This window comes from Trachemys scripta, chromosome 8 (assembly GCF_013100865.1).
Source record: "Trachemys scripta elegans isolate TJP31775 chromosome 8, CAS_Tse_1.0, whole genome shotgun sequence".
Taxonomy (NCBI): Eukaryota; Metazoa; Chordata; order Testudines; family Emydidae; genus Trachemys; species Trachemys scripta.
In genome coordinates, this window is record NC_048305.1 from 54,990,934 (window position 1) to 55,009,826 (window position 18,893).

General features: G+C 44.4%; 1 protein-coding gene across 5 annotated transcripts in view; it reads left to right on the forward strand.

Annotated features, from left to right (window-relative positions):
* Positions 1–18,893, forward strand: part of SMG7 (SMG7 nonsense mediated mRNA decay factor) — a 110,997-nt gene that overhangs the window by 56,034 nt on the left and 36,070 nt on the right. For all 5 annotated transcript variants that reach the window (XM_034778054.1, XM_034778053.1, XM_034778051.1 and 2 more), the window contains 4 exons: positions 1,510–1,672; positions 2,104–2,260; positions 17,893–17,963; positions 18,323–18,383. In XM_034778054.1, coding sequence (XP_034633945.1) covers positions 1,510–1,672; positions 2,104–2,260; positions 17,893–17,963; positions 18,323–18,383 — 452 coding nt within the window. The remainder of the gene's footprint in view (positions 1–1,509; positions 1,673–2,103; positions 2,261–17,892; positions 17,964–18,322; positions 18,384–18,893) is intronic.

Here is an 18,893-nt window from a genome sequence, read left to right on the forward strand (position 1 = left end):
CTACTCTTTGGTTATGGTCTTTCAACCAGTTGTGCAACCACTGTATAGTAATTGTATGTAGACTACTTTCCCTAGTTTGCTTATGAGAATGTCCTGGTGGACTGTCAAAAGCTTTACTAAAATTAAGATGTATCAGATCTACTGCTTTCCCCTATCTGCTGGGCCAGTTAGGCTTGACTGGTCTATAATTCCCCAGGTCCTCTTTTTGTTCCTCTTTTTAAAGATAGGTACTATGTTTGGCCTTCAGTACTCTGGAACCTCACCCATCCTTCGTGAGCTCTCAAAGATAATTGCTAATGGTTGTGAGATTGCTTCAGCTAGTTCTTTCAATACCCTAGGATGAATTTCATCGGGCCCTGCTGAATATATCTAACTTAATTTGTTCGTTCCCTGTGTTGGCTTGCATTCCTTTCTCCTTGTTAATATTAACTGCATTGAGTATCTGGTCACGATTAACCTTTTTAGTGAAGACTGAAGCAAAATGGGCATTTAACAGCTCAGCCTTCTGGATGTCAGGAAACTGATGAATTACAATGGGCTATATTTTCAGAAATATTTTCAGCTCTACGGTACTGTGTGGTTGGTCATGCTGCTAAACTCGAAGCTCTCTTTACATCCCAAAATTATAGGGTTAGGACTGTTCAACAAAACCAGCAGTCTCATTATGCTTCTGACTCCAGTTGTAGAATCTAGGGTGCTATATGCTCTTAGGCAAAAAACAAACTGGGCATGGGGCTCAGAAAAGTCATTTTTCCACTTAGGCAACTAACTGTAGCTCATTATGTGATTATTATTTTTTTGTCTAAATTGATTGTGGTGCTAGATTGGATATCAGTCCTTATCACAGTGCATCAGAAAGGTTTAAAGTTAGTCTTCATCTGCCAAAGAATGGCAGGTGTCTAGTGTTACTGTACTTAGTGAAGCAAGATAATTTTTGTAAACATCATGTGCGATTTTCATCACTATTAATAGTTCTGTCCCATGGGATTAAATATGGAAACACTCATAATGCATAACCATACATCATGGTTGATTTACCTGATTTATCTGTAAAAATTTTAATCATGACACTACATTTGCTGCTCTTTCATTTTTTTGAAAGAGAAAAAGATTAGCTGGTATGTTTCTGTGCAGTTTGCATAGTCTCACATTTTAATGTAATCACTCTATTGCATGTTACATTTAAACTACATAGAGTGGGCCAGTCCCCCACAGTACATTCCATGTTATGTATGCAGGTGTTGAGGTCTAGCAAAGTCTGTCAGACTTAACTGAGCCCTTCTTGTGCCGTCTTAAGGGTATGTTTGCGTTGGAGGGATAATTTGCTATTAGGGATTATCTAATAGCACTTGAAAAACATTTAGGATGAGTGCCTACTCCCCAGTGGCTGAACCATTGCTAATGCAGTACAGGAGTAACCACAAATCTGAAATGTCAGTCAACTAACCCTTTCAAATGCGTTCTTGCTGGGTTACAGTACACACACTTGTATATATTTCTTTGTTATAGAGGTTGTTATTCCAAAAAGCCTTCAACTCTCAGCAGTTAGTTCATATTACTGTCATCAACCTGTTTCAACTGCATCATCTGCGAGATTTTAGCAATGAAACTGAACAGCATAGTTACAGCCAGGATGAGCAGCTCTGCTGGACACAGCTACTTGCCCTCTTCAGTAAGTACTGAGACTCCAATTTTTTTGTTGTTCTTTGCTTCCTTATAGTATACATTTAAAATGGATTGTGTTCTCCCCCCCTTGATTCCCCCCCCCTCCAAATTCAGTTTTCTGTTTTTTTCCTTTGATTCACTTGTAAGAAGATACTTACCTATTTGTCCTACTGAATCTACCACCTCTCTTCAGTTGTCAACAGAGCCTTTTTAGGAAAAACAATTCAAAAAGCTAATGTCTGAACTTTGTGGTAAGAAGTAGTACATTGAAAATAAGATCTTATGATCTGCCAGTGGAATCTTTAAACTAAAATCAGTAGGGTGATTTGTTCTAAATAAATAGCCCTTCAAAATAGTGATTTATGGTGTAACACTTCTTAATTAGATTGTTGCTCAGTTTTAAAAGTTGTTATGGATTCCTCTATGTTGTCCTTTCAGTTTCCTTTCTTGGAGTCCTGTGCAAGTGTCCACTGCAGAATGACTTCCAGGAAGAGTCTTGGGGTGCATACCCGCTTCCTGCTGTAAAGGTCTCGATGGACTGGCTGAAACTTAGACCCAGTGTCTTCCAGGAGCCAGTAGTTGATGAAAGACAGTAGTGAGTCTCTCTTTTGATACAATTTTTTCTTTTAACTTTCAGTCAGTTGTGTAAGGTGATAGTGACTAAAGGAGAATTAATGGTAGTGAAGAAATAGACTGGGTCCCTTAACTGTTCATTTACAGACACTGAGGTTTTTAAAAGTACAGAATTTTTGTAAAGAAAAGTGAGGGTTCTGGGTGTTAAACTATATATAGTATTTGCAAATATGTAACCATTGTTTTTAGATTTTATTCATAGGGTTTTTTTTTGTTTTTGTTTTTTGTTTTTTAAGGCTAGAAGAGACCATTTGAAACATCTAATCTGACTCCTGCATAACATAAGCCAAACAACCTCACCCAGTAATCTGTGTTGGTTTTTTGTACTCGCTCAGTTAGATGTACTGAGGCAGATGGCTGTAAAATGATTTTCCCATAGTCCTACATTGAGGCTGGATGTTGCTAGAATCCAAGATTCTCTCATAATCTTCAATTTTGTACTGAAGGTCAGCACAGAGAGCATCTCATGGTGTTGCTATACTTTATGCCCGTAGTACCATAATTATAGGCTTTTTGTGGCACTACCCAGTCTATTCTATAACTATAGCAATTGTTTAATTTTGTTTGGCTCTAGGGATGTTTTTTTTTTTCCAACATCTAAGTGGCTATTATTGACATACATGTATAAATACTTTTCTTGGGATGTCTTTAAAAACACCAAGGTGAAGTACAGTGACTGGATTGATTGGCACTGCCTGAATAAATGTTAATCTTCACAGTAAGAATAGAATATTGTATACCTTAATAAAGAGAAGGCTGCTGTAATCCTGGGGGTAAGTGGCAACAGTGGACAGAGCCCTACAAAAGCAGTGGGTATAGCATAGAACTGGGAGTCTGGAGATATAGTCTGTTACTTGCTCAGCCCCTAATTGAGTGGCCTTGGGCAAGTCACTTAACCTATCTCTGCACCTCAGTTCCCTGATTGTCAAATAGGGATTATAGTGCTTACTCCTCACTGAAAAGTGCTTTGAAATCTGCCCTTAAAAAGTGTTATGTTATCTCCAACAGTCACTCAAAATTAAAAAAAAAAAAAATAGCTCAGGGAAATTTTTATCTTTCCATAAACTTCCTGCTTCAAAAGATAAAGACATCACTCCATGCTTCATTTTGCCAAATCACAGGCCCAGGATAATGAAACAGAAATCTGAGTTCAACAGTTTTTCAAGTTGTTCCATCATATATTCAGTTTCCTTTTATAGACTGCAAGTGTAATTTTAAGGGTTTTTAAAAAGAGGCTTATGGGAAAAAAACTTGAGTTAAAATTGAGTAAAATTGACAGATATTAAGTTCTTCATTGATGGGTTGTCCACATGGATTCCTCTCTTACTGCAGATGCACCCCATGCACCTGAGATCAGATTCTTCTGGCTATCTGTTTCTACAACTTGCAGGTTCTTTCCATCTCCACCTAACCCCCCAAGTTCTTCCTTACCACACTTGGCAGAGAGATGGAATCCTTTCAGTCTGCCTGCTTCTCTTCAGTTCAGTTGCAGTGAGTGTTTAGGTTATACAGTTGTCAGGTTGTTAACTTTTAGACTGCCTGTTGGTTTTAAAGTATTTTTTTTACTACTTTCTTTTACTAATTTTTCATAAATAATAGGCTTGGATCCGCCTCCTCTCCCCTTCCATTTTTACGGAGACTTGAGCTGTTATGGTAGATGTTAAATCTCTGGGCTTTAGGAATGCCACTCTGTGGTGCTGCTATTCCATTCAACCGTCTAAGTGGCTATTTTGTTTAGGCAAATGTCATATCCCTGACCATTGCTTATTTGCTGCTCTTGTTCCAGGCAGACTCAGAAGGTTAGGGGTGCCTGCTTAGTTATTTCTTCTGGAGTACTTCAGTGAAAGCCTCCTCAGACACAGAGAAGGATGTGGCTAAGGCTCAGTCTTTCTCCAATCTCTCTCAGCTCATGCCCACGCCAGCTGGGATTTCATCCTGAGCTCCAGGGCTAAGATGTCTAAGGCACCAGTTGTCAGCTTCAATCCAGTTGTTGACTTCTTCACGCACAGGTAGGAAGGAGCTTGACACTCCAGAGACAAGACTAGACATCCTCAGAACCAAGACACAAGAGTCAACATGTGACAAACTTGTTTCAAGTGCCACAGCCAATGGCATCCAAATAGCCCAAGATGGATTCATCTGGAATCTTGTTACTGGCTATGAAAAGAGTATCTGCTGATTGCCTTTCCTCTGATACAGACTCTTTCTCACTCTCTGTACCCTGCCCACACTCAGACAGTCCCCCAACCTGAAGCAAATACTCACCAGCAACTACACACCACACAACAAAAACACCAACCCAGGAACCAAACCCTGCTACAAACCCCGGTGCCAACTCTGTCCACATATCTATTCAAGGGACACCATGAAAGGACCTAACCATATCAGCCACACCATCCAGGGCTCGTTCACCTGCATATCTACCAATGTGATATATGCCATCATGTGCCAGCAATGCCCCCTGTACATTGTACATTGGCCAAACCGGACAGTCTCTACGCAAAAGAATAAATGGACACAAATCTGACATCAGGAATCATAACATTCAAAAACCCGTAGAAGAACACTTCAGTCTCTCTGGTCACTCAATAACAGACCTAAAAGTGTCAATTCTTCAACAAAAAACCTTCAAAAACAGACTCCAACATGAAGCTGCAGAACTGGAATTAATTTACAAACTGGGTACCACCAGATTAGGCCTGAATAAAGACTGGGAGTGGTTGGGTCATTACAAAACCTAAACTTAATTTCCCCAATACTAATTTCTCCTTACTGTTAGTCACACCTTCTTGTCAACTGTCTGTAATGGGCCACTGTCTTACCACTTCAAAAGTTATTTTTCCTCACTTGGTATCCTGCTGTTAATTGATTTATCTTGTTAGACTGGCCTCACACTTGGTAAAGCAACCCCCATCCTTTCATGTATTTATATCTGTTCCTGTATTTTTCACTTCATGCATCCGATGAAGTGGGTTCTAGCCCATGAAAGCTTATGCCCAAATAAATTTGTTAGTCTCTAAAGTGCCACTGCGACTCCTAATTGTTTTTGCTGATGCAGAGTAACACGGTTACCACTCTGAAACCTGTCGTCTTTTTGGCAGTGTGAGTGACCTGGCTGTGGACCTGGTACTGAATTACCCTTCCTGGGATGGTACTGGATTCCCCTCAGCAGTGCAAACTAGACTTTTGGCCACCTAAATCATGGTACTGCATACAGCAATTGAGAGATCAATACAGTATACTTCCCCTACCCAGCTACAATGGGACTCAGGGATGGACTCCAAAGATTTCTCTTTGAGCAGGGGAGTGTATGGGTCCCTGGTATTCTCCTGTGTCCACTGATTCAGTATACAAATGCTTATCAGTCATAGCCCTGCTGGACACATTGGGGTATGAAGTGGGTCTGAGAGATTGTCAGCAACTGGTATTACATTCAATTCCATTTTCTTCCTACTCCCCACTCAACTTCCCTGTCCCTCTTCAGGAACCCCTCTCAAGATACAGTTGAAGCAAGAGGGTGGATTCTTCCACTGCTCCAAGATGTGGTGGGAGATTTAGAATTCAGGGGCAGTTGGGGTTTTTAATTCTCATTAATTATTCTTTCTAAAGAAAGAGGGTTGGCAGCCCATTCTAGATTTTTTTGGTGTCTCAACAATATACACCTGGCTCACAGGAAATCCCTCAGATTCCTAGTAGGAACATCTCATTACCAGGGTTCTGTCCTTTAGTCTTTCTCTGCATTGAGAGTGTTCACCAAGAACCTGGTAGTCATAGTAGCTCATTTGCAGAGGAGTTTATTCAGATCCCCTTGAAGGGTTGATCTAAGGAAGTTCAGCACAACAGGTGGCCAATGCAGTTCAAATAACCTTAATGTTCTTTGCCACACTAAAGCTCAAAGTCAACAAAGAAAAATCCACATTCAGCAGACACCTCATGGATCTGATGATCATGGTCCCATAAGAAGTCCTCTCCTCATTAAACTAATGGAAGGACCCACTTCAAGTGTACAAGGAAGTGCTCTTTGCTGCACCTCTACTTACCAAGGCTCTGGGGACAGATGGCTCCATTGAGGGATGTGGAGAGTTCATGTAAGTCACCTTCAAACACCGGGCCTGTGGTCCTCTCAAGAAGTTTGTCTGCACATAAATGTCCTGGAAATCAGAGCCATTTGCCAGGCATGCAAGGCATTCTTGCCTCTACTCCTGGGATTTACAGTCCAAGTGCTAACAAACACCACCACAGTTATATATTATGTCAGCAGTAAAGGAGGAGCTAGGTCATCTGCACAAGAGAGCATTCAGCTCTATTCCTTACCCACTGATGTCACTGGCCCTGCATCATCCAAGCATCAGAACTTGCTAGAAGATCACCTCATGAGGCAGTTCTAAGACAGTCACAAGCGGTCAGTCAAGGACCCAGTATTTCAGAGCATTTTTTTGCAAGTGGAGATACCCATCAATTGACCTATTTGCCACAGGTCAGAAAAGAAATGCCAAGTGTTCTGATCCATTCTGGGCTCTGAGATTCCTTTCTCATCCCCTGGACACTGGGACTAATGTATGCTTTCCCCTAATATCCTTGAAGGACCTGAGAAACCTGAGGCAAGATGTTGGATCAATTGTGATAGCCTCTGCATGGGCCAAGGAGTTCCAGTATTCGGATCTGATGAACCTCTCAGTGGAGCCCCAGATCACTTTGCCTGTCCTGCGTAACATAGTCTCACAGCACAGTGATTAGATCTTTCACCCAGTATTGTTAATAGCCTGGATGCTGGCTCGCTAACATCCACCAGAAAAAGCCGTTCGGTAGAAGTTTAGAACATTCTGTTCCAAAGCAGGAAAGCCTCAACTACATTGACTCATAGCCAAGTAGAAAGTTTTCTATTCTGGCATTAGGACTAGAAGTCTCCCAGCAATATTGGACTATTTATTATCCCCAAAAGCTGGACTTAGTCAGTTCCTCAAGCTGCAATATCTGCAATCACTTTCCTATCCAGAATCACACTATTTTCTCACCCTACAGTGGCTAGATTGCTTAATGGCCTGATTCATGCTTTCCCCCAGTTTGGGAGCTCCCTTTTTAGGACCTCTGTAACATTAAAAGGTTGATGGGTCCCCTCCTTTGAGTGCTTAGCAATCTGTTCCCTCTGCCACCTAGGTATGAAGACTACCTTTCTAGTAGTCGTTACATCTGTTTGAAGGGTAGTAGAGATTCAGGCCCTCAGGACAGGGCTTCCTTACACTGTGTTTCATAAGGAAAGGGTCACTCTCAGGTCTCATCCCAAGTTCCTACCCAAAGTTGTTTAAAATGTTTGTGTATCAATTTATTCATCAAAAGGTAGTCTTTCTTCCCCAAGACTCGCTCAGTCTCAGGGGAAACTAAATTTCATACACGTGATGTATTAAAGAGATTGTAAGACTACCTTAACAGGACAAAAATATTTTAGGTACATACCTAAACTGTGGCCTTCGTAGAGAAAATGAGTGAAGGGTTAGGCACTATCCTTTGAGATTCTTAGCTCGTCTTCAACTGTAAAAGAACATATTATGAGTGAGTTAGATCCACCTAGCTGCATTAGAGCTCATTCTGCTAGACATCAGGCATCCTCTGCTAACTGTTCCTATTTCTGAAGTTTGTATGGTGGGCTGCATGCATGGTTCACTCATTTACAGGACACTATTCTTTTGTGGAGGCTTCCAGGTCAGATGCTGCTTATTTTAGGGCTGTTCTCCATTCATTGTTCAAGTAGGACTCCTAGTACCCACATCCAAGCTAACAGACAACTGCTGTTTGTCACCCAGAGTGGACAATCACTCAAAGAGAGAATGGTTACTTACATTACAGTAACTTACATGACATCTTCGCGATGTGTTGTCCACCTAGATTCCATGACCTGCATTCCTTCCCCACTACTATGGAGTCCTACTCCTCTAGGGCTCTGAACTGGTGAAGGAACTCAGGGACATTTGGGCCTGCTCTGGTGTTTATGCCTTTGGGTGAAGGTTTGAGAGCATGTAGGGGACAAGCACAGCCCCAACGAACACTGCTGGCCAAAAGAGTCTAATCATGTGTGCATGAGGCACATGTGCACCAGGAGTGGAATCCATTTTGACAACACATCTCTAACAACCATACTTACTGTAAGGTAAGTAATCCATTCTTTCAAAATCATCTTTGATAGTAAAATTTTTTTCCCTGTATGGATACCTCCTTCATCCATCAGACTTGATCTTTCCCTCCTTCCCTCAGAACAAATGAACATGTACTATTCAATTTTCCCCTCAAAAAGTTCTGAATTCTACAGTGAGAAGGTAGGACACAGAGCCCTACTTAAAAATCCCTCACTTTTGCTTAATTTGTCTACATGCTCCTATCTTGTAGTGAAGGAGATAGGATTTTAGAAGGAAATTTTTCTGTACTCTGAAAAATGCAGAAATACACAAGTTCCCACCCTTAAGGTTTAGGTGCTTTTTCTTGTGGATAATTGATCTTACCTTAAACGGATGATACAGATTTTTATTCTGCTGAAACCATATTACTCCAAGGCAGGAATCTTTAATCCCAGATAGGAAAAGAGATATCCATAAAATATACCAATTCTAGTGTGTGGTTCTTCACAATCTGGTTCCTGGCCATCTCTATCTGTTGCCTGAAGACAGCAGCCAGTGCACTTTGGAAACTATTTTAAGTAGGCCTCCTAAGTTTGTTTGTTTTTAAACATTTTACACTCACATACCAGACTCCAAAATAGCTAAAGCAGACATCTACTGTTAGTAAAGATTTTATTAATTTATTTCAAAAGGCATGTTGAAAGTATGGCAAGTATCATGGATGAGAACTACACTGATAATATTTATACTCCACCTCTATTCCCCTCACGCCCTACCATACAAACAGAATGAGGGTTTGTTACTTAGTTTAGATCAAAGAGGATTTGATGGACTTACAAAATCAACATTTTTACATCCACCAATCTCAGTAGCCATTCAGGAAAAGTTGCTGACCTACCTTCAGGATACATGTTTGTGTTTCAATCCATCATGTGTTAGATAATAACTAAGATTTACTGAAAAAGGTCAGATTCATTCTGAGAGCTCTGGGCGTGGGTCTCACTGCTGTGGCGCCTCCTGCTGGTCGTCCTTGGGAATTAGCTTTCCCAGCCTTGGAGCACCCTCTGCAGGCTGGTGATCTGCCTTGCCACTGGCCCCGTGTCCCTCCCAGGACCTCTGTGCCCCTTTTCTGCCAGGTGCTGACCCCTGGCAGTACCCCCACAGTTCTGGGTCTCCCCTTCCCAGGGGAACCCCCATCCACTATCCCCACTTTGCCTCAGTCTTGGCTACTGCCCAGTCTCCATCTAGCCGCCGTTCACTGGGGCAGACTGCAGTATCAGCCACTCATCACAGGCAAAGGGGTTCGGACCTGCTGCCTCTACCTACCCATGGGCTGCCCCCTGCAACTCTACACCTACTAGGCCTTGCCAGACCTGCAGCCTGGGGCTTTCCTAGGCCTGAGCTCCCAGCTCCTCTGGCCCTTCCCCAGCCCTGCTCCCAATCTAGGTGTCTGGTTAAGCTCCCTTGTGCTAGGCCCTTCTCTCTCTGAATGCAGAGAGAGTGATGTCTGGGCTCCTGGCTCACTGCCTCTTATAGGGGCCAGCTGGGCCTGATTGGGGTGTGGCCCAGCTGCAGCCACTTCCCCTAATCAGCCCAGCTTTTAGAGCTGCAGCCCTTTCCAGGGCTGCTTTTACCCCTGCAGCCATCCTTCAGGGCTGATTTCAAGCCCTTCAGGGCAGGAGCGGGTGTCCACTCTGCTACAGCATGCCTTTGACTTAGGGTATGTCTACACTACGAAATTAGGTCGAATTTATAGAAGCCGGTTTTAAAGATATTGGTTTTGTACAGTCGATGGTGTGTGTCCCCGCATAAAATGCTCTAAGTGCATGAAGCCGGCGGACCGCGTCCATAGTACCGAGGCTAACGTCGACTTCCGGAGCGTTGCACTATGGGTAGCTATCCCACAGTTCCCGCAGTCTCCGCCGCCCATTGGAATTCTGGGTTGAGATCCCAGTGCCTGAATGATGCAAAACAGTGTCGCAGGGGGTTCTGGGTACATGTCGTCATGCCCCTCCCCCTCCGTCAGAGCAACGGCAGACAATCGATTCGGGCATTTTTACCTGGGTTACCTGTGCAGACAACGTAACACGCCAAGCATGGAGCCCGCTCAGCTCAGTTCACCATCACCATATGTCATCTGGGTGCAGGCAGACGGTACTGCATTGCTACACAGCAGCAGCTAATTGCCTTTTGGCAGTAGACGGTGCAGTATGACTGGTAGCCTTCATCGGCGATCTGGGTGCTGGCAGACGTGGGGCTGCATTGCTACACAGCAGCAGCCCCTTGCCTTTTGGTAGAAGATGGTATATTATGACTGGTATCCGTCGTTGTACTGCCTTCCCAATTACGATGATGGCTATCAGACGTAGTATGCTATTTTCTGCCAAGCACCCAGAAGATGCCGAGGGCTATCAGTCATGCTGCACCGTCGTCTGCCAGCTTAAGATGTAAAAAATAGATGTGTTCTGTATTCATTTGCTTCCTGCCCCCCCTCTGTGAAATCAATGTCCTGCTAAACCCAGGGTTTTGAGTTCAATCTTTGGGGGGGGCCATTCTGTGTGACAGTTGTTTGTGTTTCTCCCTGATGCACAGCCACCTTTGTTGATTTTAATTCCCTGTACCTGTACTCCATGTCGTTACTCACCCCTCCCTCTGTCCGTCAGATACTAGTTTCGCGCCTTTTTTCAGCCCAGACGCCATAGCTCAGATCACCACAGCAATTATGAGCACTATGAACACCATGCGCATTGTCCTGGAGTATATGCAGAGCCAGGACATGCCAAAGCAAAACCAGGACCAGCCGAGGAGGCGATTGCAGCGCGTCGACAAGAGTGATGAGGAAATTGACATGGACATAGACCTCTCTCAAGGCACAGGCCCCACTAATGTGCAAATCATGGTGTTACTGGGGCAGGTTCATGCCATGGAATGCCGATTCTGGGCCCGGGAAACAAGCACAGACTGGTGGGACCTCATCGTGTTGCAGGTGTGGGACGATTCCCAGTGGCTGCGAAACTTTCGCATGCGTAAGGGCACTTGCATGGAACTTTGTGACTTGCTTTCCCCTGCCCTGAAGTGCCAGAATACCAGGATGAGAGCAGCCCTCACAGTTGAGAAGCGAGTGGCGATAGCCCTGTGGAAGCTTGCAATGCCAGACAGCTACCGGTCAGTCGGGAATCAATTTGGAGTGGGCAAATCTACTATGGGGGCTGCTGTGATCCAAGTTGCCAGGGCAATCAAAGACCTGGTGATATCAAGGGTAGTGACTCTGGGAAACGTGCAGGCCATAATGGATGGCTTTGCTGCAATGGGATTCCCAAACTGTGGTGGGGCGATAGACGGAACCCATATCCCTATCTTGTCACCTGACTACCAAGCCACCGAGTACATAAACCACAAGGGGTACTTTTCAATGCTGCTGCAAGCCCTGGTGGATCACAAGGGACGTTTCACCAACATCAACGTGGGATGGCCGGGAAAGGTACATGATGCTCGCGTCTTCAGGCACTCTGGTCTGTTTCGAAAGCTGGAGGAAGGGACTTTCTTCCCGGACCAGAAAATAACCGTTGGGGATGTTGAAATGCCTATCGTGATCCTTGGGGACCCACCCTACTCCTTAATGCCATGGCTCATGAAGCCGTACTCGGGCAGCCTGGACAGTAGTCAGGACCTGTTCAACTACAGGCTGAGCAAGTGCCGAATGGTGGTGGAATGTGCATTTGGACGTTTAAAAGCGCGCTGACGCAGCTTACTGACTCGCTCAGACCTCAGCGAAAAGAATATCCCCATTGTTGTTTCTGCTTGCTGTGCACTCCACAATATCTGTGAGAGTAAGCGGGAGACATTTATGGCGGGGTCGGAGGTTGAGGCAAATCGCCTGGCCGCTGATTACGCGCAGCCAGACACCAGGGCGGTTAGAAGAGCACAGCAGGGCGCGGTGCGCATCAGAGAAGCTTTGAAAACGAGTTTTGTGTGACTGGCCAGCCTACGGTGTGAAACTTCTGTTTGTTTCTCCTTGATGAACCCTCCGCCCCCCCACTTCCCCACCCAGTTCATTCTACTTCCCTGTAAACCAACCACCCCACCCTCCCCTCCCCCCCTCGAGCACCGCTTGCAGAGGCAATAAAGTCATTGTTACTTCATTCATGCATTCTTTATTAATTCATCACCCAACTAGGGGGATAATTGCCAAGGTAGCCTGGGATGGGTGGGGGAGGAGGGAAGGAAAAGGACACACTGCAGTTTAAAACTTTAACTCTTATTGAAGGCCAGCCTTCTGATGCTCGGGCAATCATCTGGGAGGCCCCCCCACCGTGTTCTTGGGCGTCTGGGTGAGGAGGCAATGGGACTTGGGGGGGAGAGCTGTTGGTTACACAGGGGCTGTAACGGCTGTCTCTGCTCCTGCTGCCTTTCCTGCAGCTCAACCATACACTGGAGCATATCAGTTTGATGCTCCAGCAGCCAGAGCATCGACTCTTGCCTTCTCTCTACAAGCTGACGCCACCTATCATCTTCAGCCCGCCACTTGCTCTGTTCATCCCGCGATACAGCCCGCAACCTCTCCTCATAGACTCATAGACTTTAAGGTCAGAAGGGACCATTATGATCATCTGGTCTGACCCCCTGCATGCTGCAGGCCACAAAGCCGTCCCTACCCCTTCACTTGACTCTGCTGTTGAAGTCCCCATATCCTGTGGCTTAGTGACTTCAATTGGCAGAGAACCCTCCTCTCGTTCATATTGTGCTTTTCTGTAGTCTGACATTGACTGCCTCCACGCATTCTGCTGTGCTCTGTCAGCGTGGGAGGACATCTGGATCTCCGAGAACATATCATCCCGAGTCCGCCGTTTTCTCCTTCTAATCTTCATTAGCCTCTGTGAAGGAGAAACATTTGCAGCTGGTGGAAAAGAAGGGAGTAGTGGTTAAAAAAGACACATTTTAGAGAACAATGTGTACACTCTTTCACGTTAAATTTTGCTGTTCACATTACACAGCACATGTGCTTTCGTTACAAGGTCGCATTTTTCCTCTTTTATTGAGGGCCTGCCGGTTTGGTGTGAGAGATCACTCACGCAGTGCCAGGCAACAGATTTCAGCTTGCAGGCAGCCATGGTAAGCCACAGTCTTTTGGCTTTTTTAACCCTCATAACATGTGGGAATGGTTTCAAACAGTAGCGCCCTCATTTCCCATACCAAGCACCCGTTGGGTTGGCCATTTAAAATGGGTTTGCAATGTAAAAGGAGGGGCAGCGGTTTCCGGGTTAACATGCAGCACAAACCCAACTAACCCCCCTCTCCCCCCCACACCCAATTCTCAGGGATGATCACTTCACCCCTTCCCCGCACCGTGTGGCTAACAGCGGGGAACATTTCTGTTCAGCAGAGCAGGAACGGGCACCTCTGAATGTCCCCTTAATAAAATTGCCCCATTTCAACCAGGTGACCGTGAATGATATCACTATCCTGGGGATAACAAAGAGCGATAAGGAAGGGGTGTTGTCTGCATGCCAGCAAACACCATACGCTGCCATGCTTTGTTATGCAATGATTCCAGACTACGTGCTACTGGCCTGGCGTGGTAAAGTGTCCTACCATGGTGGACGGGATAAGGCAGCCCTCCCCAGAAACCTTTTGCAAAGGCTTTGGGCGTACATGAAGGAGAGCTTTCTAGAGATGTCCCTGGAGGATTTCCGATCCATCCCCATACACGTTAACAGACTTTTCCAGTAGCTGTACTGGCCACGATTGCCAGGGCAAATTAATCATTAAACACGCTTTTAAACCATGTGTAATATTTACAAAGGTACACTCACCGGAGTTCCCCTGTGTTCCCTCAGGGTCTGGGAGCACGCCTTGGGTGAGTTTGGGGGTTACTGATTCCAGGTCCAGGGTGATAAACATATCCTGGCTGTTGGGGAAACCAGTTTCTCCACTTCCTTGCTGCTGTGAGCTATCTACATTATCTTCATCCTCATCTTCCTCGTACCCCGAACCCTTTTCCCTGTGTGTTTCTCCATTGAAGGAGTCAAAGCACACGGTTGGGGTAGTGGTGGCTGCACCCCCTAGCATGGCATGCAGCTCCGTGTAGAAGCGGCATGTTTGCGGCTCTGCCCTGGACCTTCCGTTTGCCTCTCTGGCTTTGTGGTAGGCTTGCCTTAGCTCCTTAATTTTCACGCGGCACTGCTGTGCGTCCCTGTTATAGCTTCTGTCCTTCATGGTCTTTGAAACCTTTTCTAATATTTTGCCATTTCGTTTACTGCTACGGAGTTCAGCTAGCACTGATTCGTCTCCCCATATGGCGAGCAGATCCCGTACCTCCCGTTCGGTCCATGCTGGAGCTCTTTTGCGATCCTGGGACTCCATCACGGTTACCTGTGCTGATGAGCTCTGCGTGGTCACCTGTGCTCTCCACGCTGGGCAAACAGGAAATGAAATTCAAATGGTCGCGGGGCTTTTCCTGTCTACCTGGTCAGTGCATCTGAGTTGAGAGCGCTGTCCAGAGCGGTCACAATGAAGCGCTGTGGGATAGCTCCCGGAGGCCAATAACGTTGAATTCTGTTCACACTATCCCAATTCCAACCCGCTAAGGCCGATTTTATCGCTAATCCCCTCATCGGAGGTGAAGTAAAGAAACCGATTTAAAGGGCCCTTTAAGTCAAAAAAAGGGACTTAGTCGTGTGAACGTGTCCAGGCTTAATTCGATTTAACACTGCTAAATTCGACCTAAATTCGTAGTGTAGACCAGGCCTCTGAATGCCTATTACTTTCACAGAATTGATGCCAATTACTACAGGATATAAATGTTAATCCAAGGCATTGACTGCCAGAGGGAAGGGGAGATGAGGGGGTCTGTCAAGTGAACTGCAATATAAATATTACTGGTACACTTGTAAAGTTTAAGTGGGACCCTGACAAATTAGGCACAATGGAAAATTTGAAATGGATTTGTATTCTTTAATCTCTGCTCCCCACCTCACTCCCTGGAGGCAACAAAACTTGGGGGTTGTTTGGTGAAACTGCCTAGAATATGGTAGGAAATACTTTCTCCTTCATCTGACACATAACTCGTCTTTCTTTTTACTGGTGCCAGCCCCTTGCACTTTTGTGCACACTATACTTGGTAGTTTACACTTGCAGTGAAAAGATACTAACTCTTGTTTTGTAGCCCAGTTTGCAAGTGTTTGTCCATGATGGGAGCCATACAACTGGAAGGAGTCTCCAGGCCAGAACCATGCCTTCAGAGACAGAGTTTTAAGAAATCCTTGAGCTCAATTGTAGGGGCGAGAGGTGGATTGTGAGATGGAATCAGGATGCAGGTTATTTCCAATATGGCTACTGTAGGAGTCCATGCTGCAGGATGTGTTTTACAGGCTATTCAGGTTTTTTAACCCTCAGGAAGTATCTGCTGGAGTCACTAAATTCTTCTATGCTAACAGAGCTGCAAGCTCAGTTAACCAATTTGCTCAAGTTCAAGCTGGCTATAAGCTCTGTCAGTACGGCTAATGGTGTTTTGTAAGCTCCTTTACCTGGACCATTCTGGTTAAAGGAATTTAGGCTTCTCTGAGTAATTCTTGATTTATCTGGTCTTCATTTCAACCTATATTGTTTCACTGAATTTAAATGCATCACTTTTGCTTCACTCCTATAACTATAGGACAGTATAGCTGGAAGAAAATAATATACAGAGAATTTTCATGATCAGTATTTTAAAATAAGACTGAGGAAATTCACAGACTTTGACAAATCCTTATACTGTATTTTAATTTGCTAAACTTATTAGAATGTTATAAAATTTCATACATTTCTTACAAGCCCTATGCCAGGGGTGGCCAAACTGAGGCTTGAGAGCCACATTCGGCTCTTCTGCCAGTAAGGTGTGGCTCGTGGAGCTCCATTCCCCCCCAATTCTCCACCTACCATACTGCGGGGAGAGTGGCTTGGGCCCTCTACCTTGCAGCGGAGTGGTGGGGTAGAGGCTTCTGTCCAGTGTGGAGAGGGGTCTCAGCGCTTCGGCCCCACAGGTGCACCTGCCAGGGCTTGGGGCTTCAGCAGGAGCAGGGTTGAAGCCCCGAGCCCCATCTAGGTGTGCCATGGCTCTCAAACTTCGGAAGATTGTCGTATGCGGCTCAGAGGGTCAGTAAGTTTGGCCACCCCTGCCCTATGCTCTACAAAAGCAGCCATACACTAGCACAAATGCGGACTATATTTCTAAGTAGCAAGTAATCTGTTTAGCCACAGACCCAACTAGAATTCATCCTCCTCGAATATGCCTGTGTCTTACCCATCAGAACTTTTCTTCACATTCTTCCATTTCCACTACTACTGCATATTTTTATATCTCATCATGAGTCAGATTTGGAGGGTTGGGGAGTGTAATAGTACTGTGCTCCATTCAAGCTCATCTAGCAATCAGAGTACCATGTGCTTGCAAAACAATTAGCAAAATGGTTATCAGTGGTTGATTTTAAGCCTGTTGATGGCAATTAAATGTTAACGCTCTATTGAGATAATGGAGTATTTCACATCTCTATTCAAGCTATTTTCAGTCTGTCTGAAGACACAGATTCACATTTGAAAGATTATTTGCCAACTTATGCTTTCGTTTATTTTTAAAAAAATCTGCAAAAACAGTTGGGGCCCCAGAGAATAAAGGCATACCACAGAGTGCTGAATCAGTCCAACCCTTCCATCTCACTGTTGCCATGGCACCCATATGCCCACACTTGTGTACCTCACTACACTTTTATTAATAAGACCTGACTTCCATAGATAGACAGATATCCACTATTTCCCCCTCTGTTGTAAAATCAGAGGACTTTATTTCATTCTCAAACAATTGCCTCACTTTATACGTGCCCCTTAGAGTAGTTCTCAGATTTGAAATTGAAACAAAGTGGTATTTCCCATCATTGCACCAGCTTTAGCAGGTAGAGTGAAGGTAGTTCAGTGTTCAACTTAAATCCAACCTGAACTTAGGACTTCCTGATGTTCCAACATCTACTTCTAGAACTACAATATTCTGTTAAGGTTTTTAGAAGTAATGAGTCTGCTCAACCCTAACTATATCTTACAGAAGAATTTTGTCTCTGAACTGATTTTCAGATATGCTCTCTTGAGAAGAGTCAGCTTTGAATTGGAAAGTACGAACTACAAACAAATGTGTGAACTCATTCCCCTAGTATAATATTTTAAAATCAAGTGGCACCTGTGGTTTTTCTCTCTAGCTGGTACATGCACTTGCCATACTTCCAGAATTTGGAGACAAGAAACTGGGTTCTCTGGTTATCTTATACTGCCTTTTGAAAGAATTTTGCAGTGAGGGAGGGATGCCAAAAATCTTGATAATGTTATCCATTCTTGATAGCAGTTGTGCTGAGTTGGATTTCAACTCTGTCATAGGTCTCCATATTTAATTGGTACAATCAGTAGAATTCCAGTTCAGACATACCATGACAAGTGGAAACTATCTTCTTTTGATTTCTAGCATTTGGCCATGGCTGATTTCTCTGCTAAACAGCTTCCAGCCCCATGAGGAAGATCTTTCCAGCACTAATGGTAAGGATGCCCCTAGACTGTGTTCTGTGAAAGGGAGATGGGAGGGGGGGGAGGAAGTGTCTCTAGCATCATTGGTGTTGGGGTATCATGGTTGGATATGAAAGTCAAATAAAGCACTGTCCAGTATTAGTGCACTTAGAATGTGAATATTTTACAAACTGCTCTTTCCTGTGCTGAGTATATTGTATTTCATTTTATCTATCCTTCACTTCCTATAGATCCCACAGCATGAGCAGTACAGCATTTGTCTAGTAGTGTGAGCTGTACTGTATATGGTGACTGGATATCCATAACCTTACTGGTGCAGCATATTTCAGGCCTTGTTTACTGATATTCTTTCCTGTCTGATTGTTCACCAGCTACCCCACTTCCAGAGGAGTTTGAGTTGCAGGGATTCTTGGCTCTGAGACCCTCGTTCAGGTGAGTGGCAGCTGAAAGATGCTTTACCCGTACTGGTGGTGAAGTACTGAGATGAAGACTTTGTGGTAGGGAGATACTGACGTTCTGCACTAACCCTGTTTTCACAGCAAGTACAGATGAAAGTAGATCTCCTTACAAACAATTTTAATAAGTAAAAAGTGGTCTGCGTGCTAGGACTCCAATCTCTCTAGTTTCGTGATGAACTGGAGTCCATGTCCGGTATCAGACAGGAGTAGAATTTTTGAGGAAGGGAAAGCTTCATTTTTTTTTTTTTTTTAACACATTTGTATATAAAACATACTAAAACTTGTAACATGGACAGGGTTCTTTTTTTCTGGTTTTAATTTTTAGATTTTCCTTTTTTCCTTCAATAGCCTTCAACCCAGCTTTGGAAACAGTGATGATCTTAAAGGAGAACTCACACTGAGAACTTGGGAAAGGAATATATTTATATGAAAAAAAACTACTTGGCCCTTTTGTTTCCTTTGCTGCTGTTGAAGTTGTTGTGGG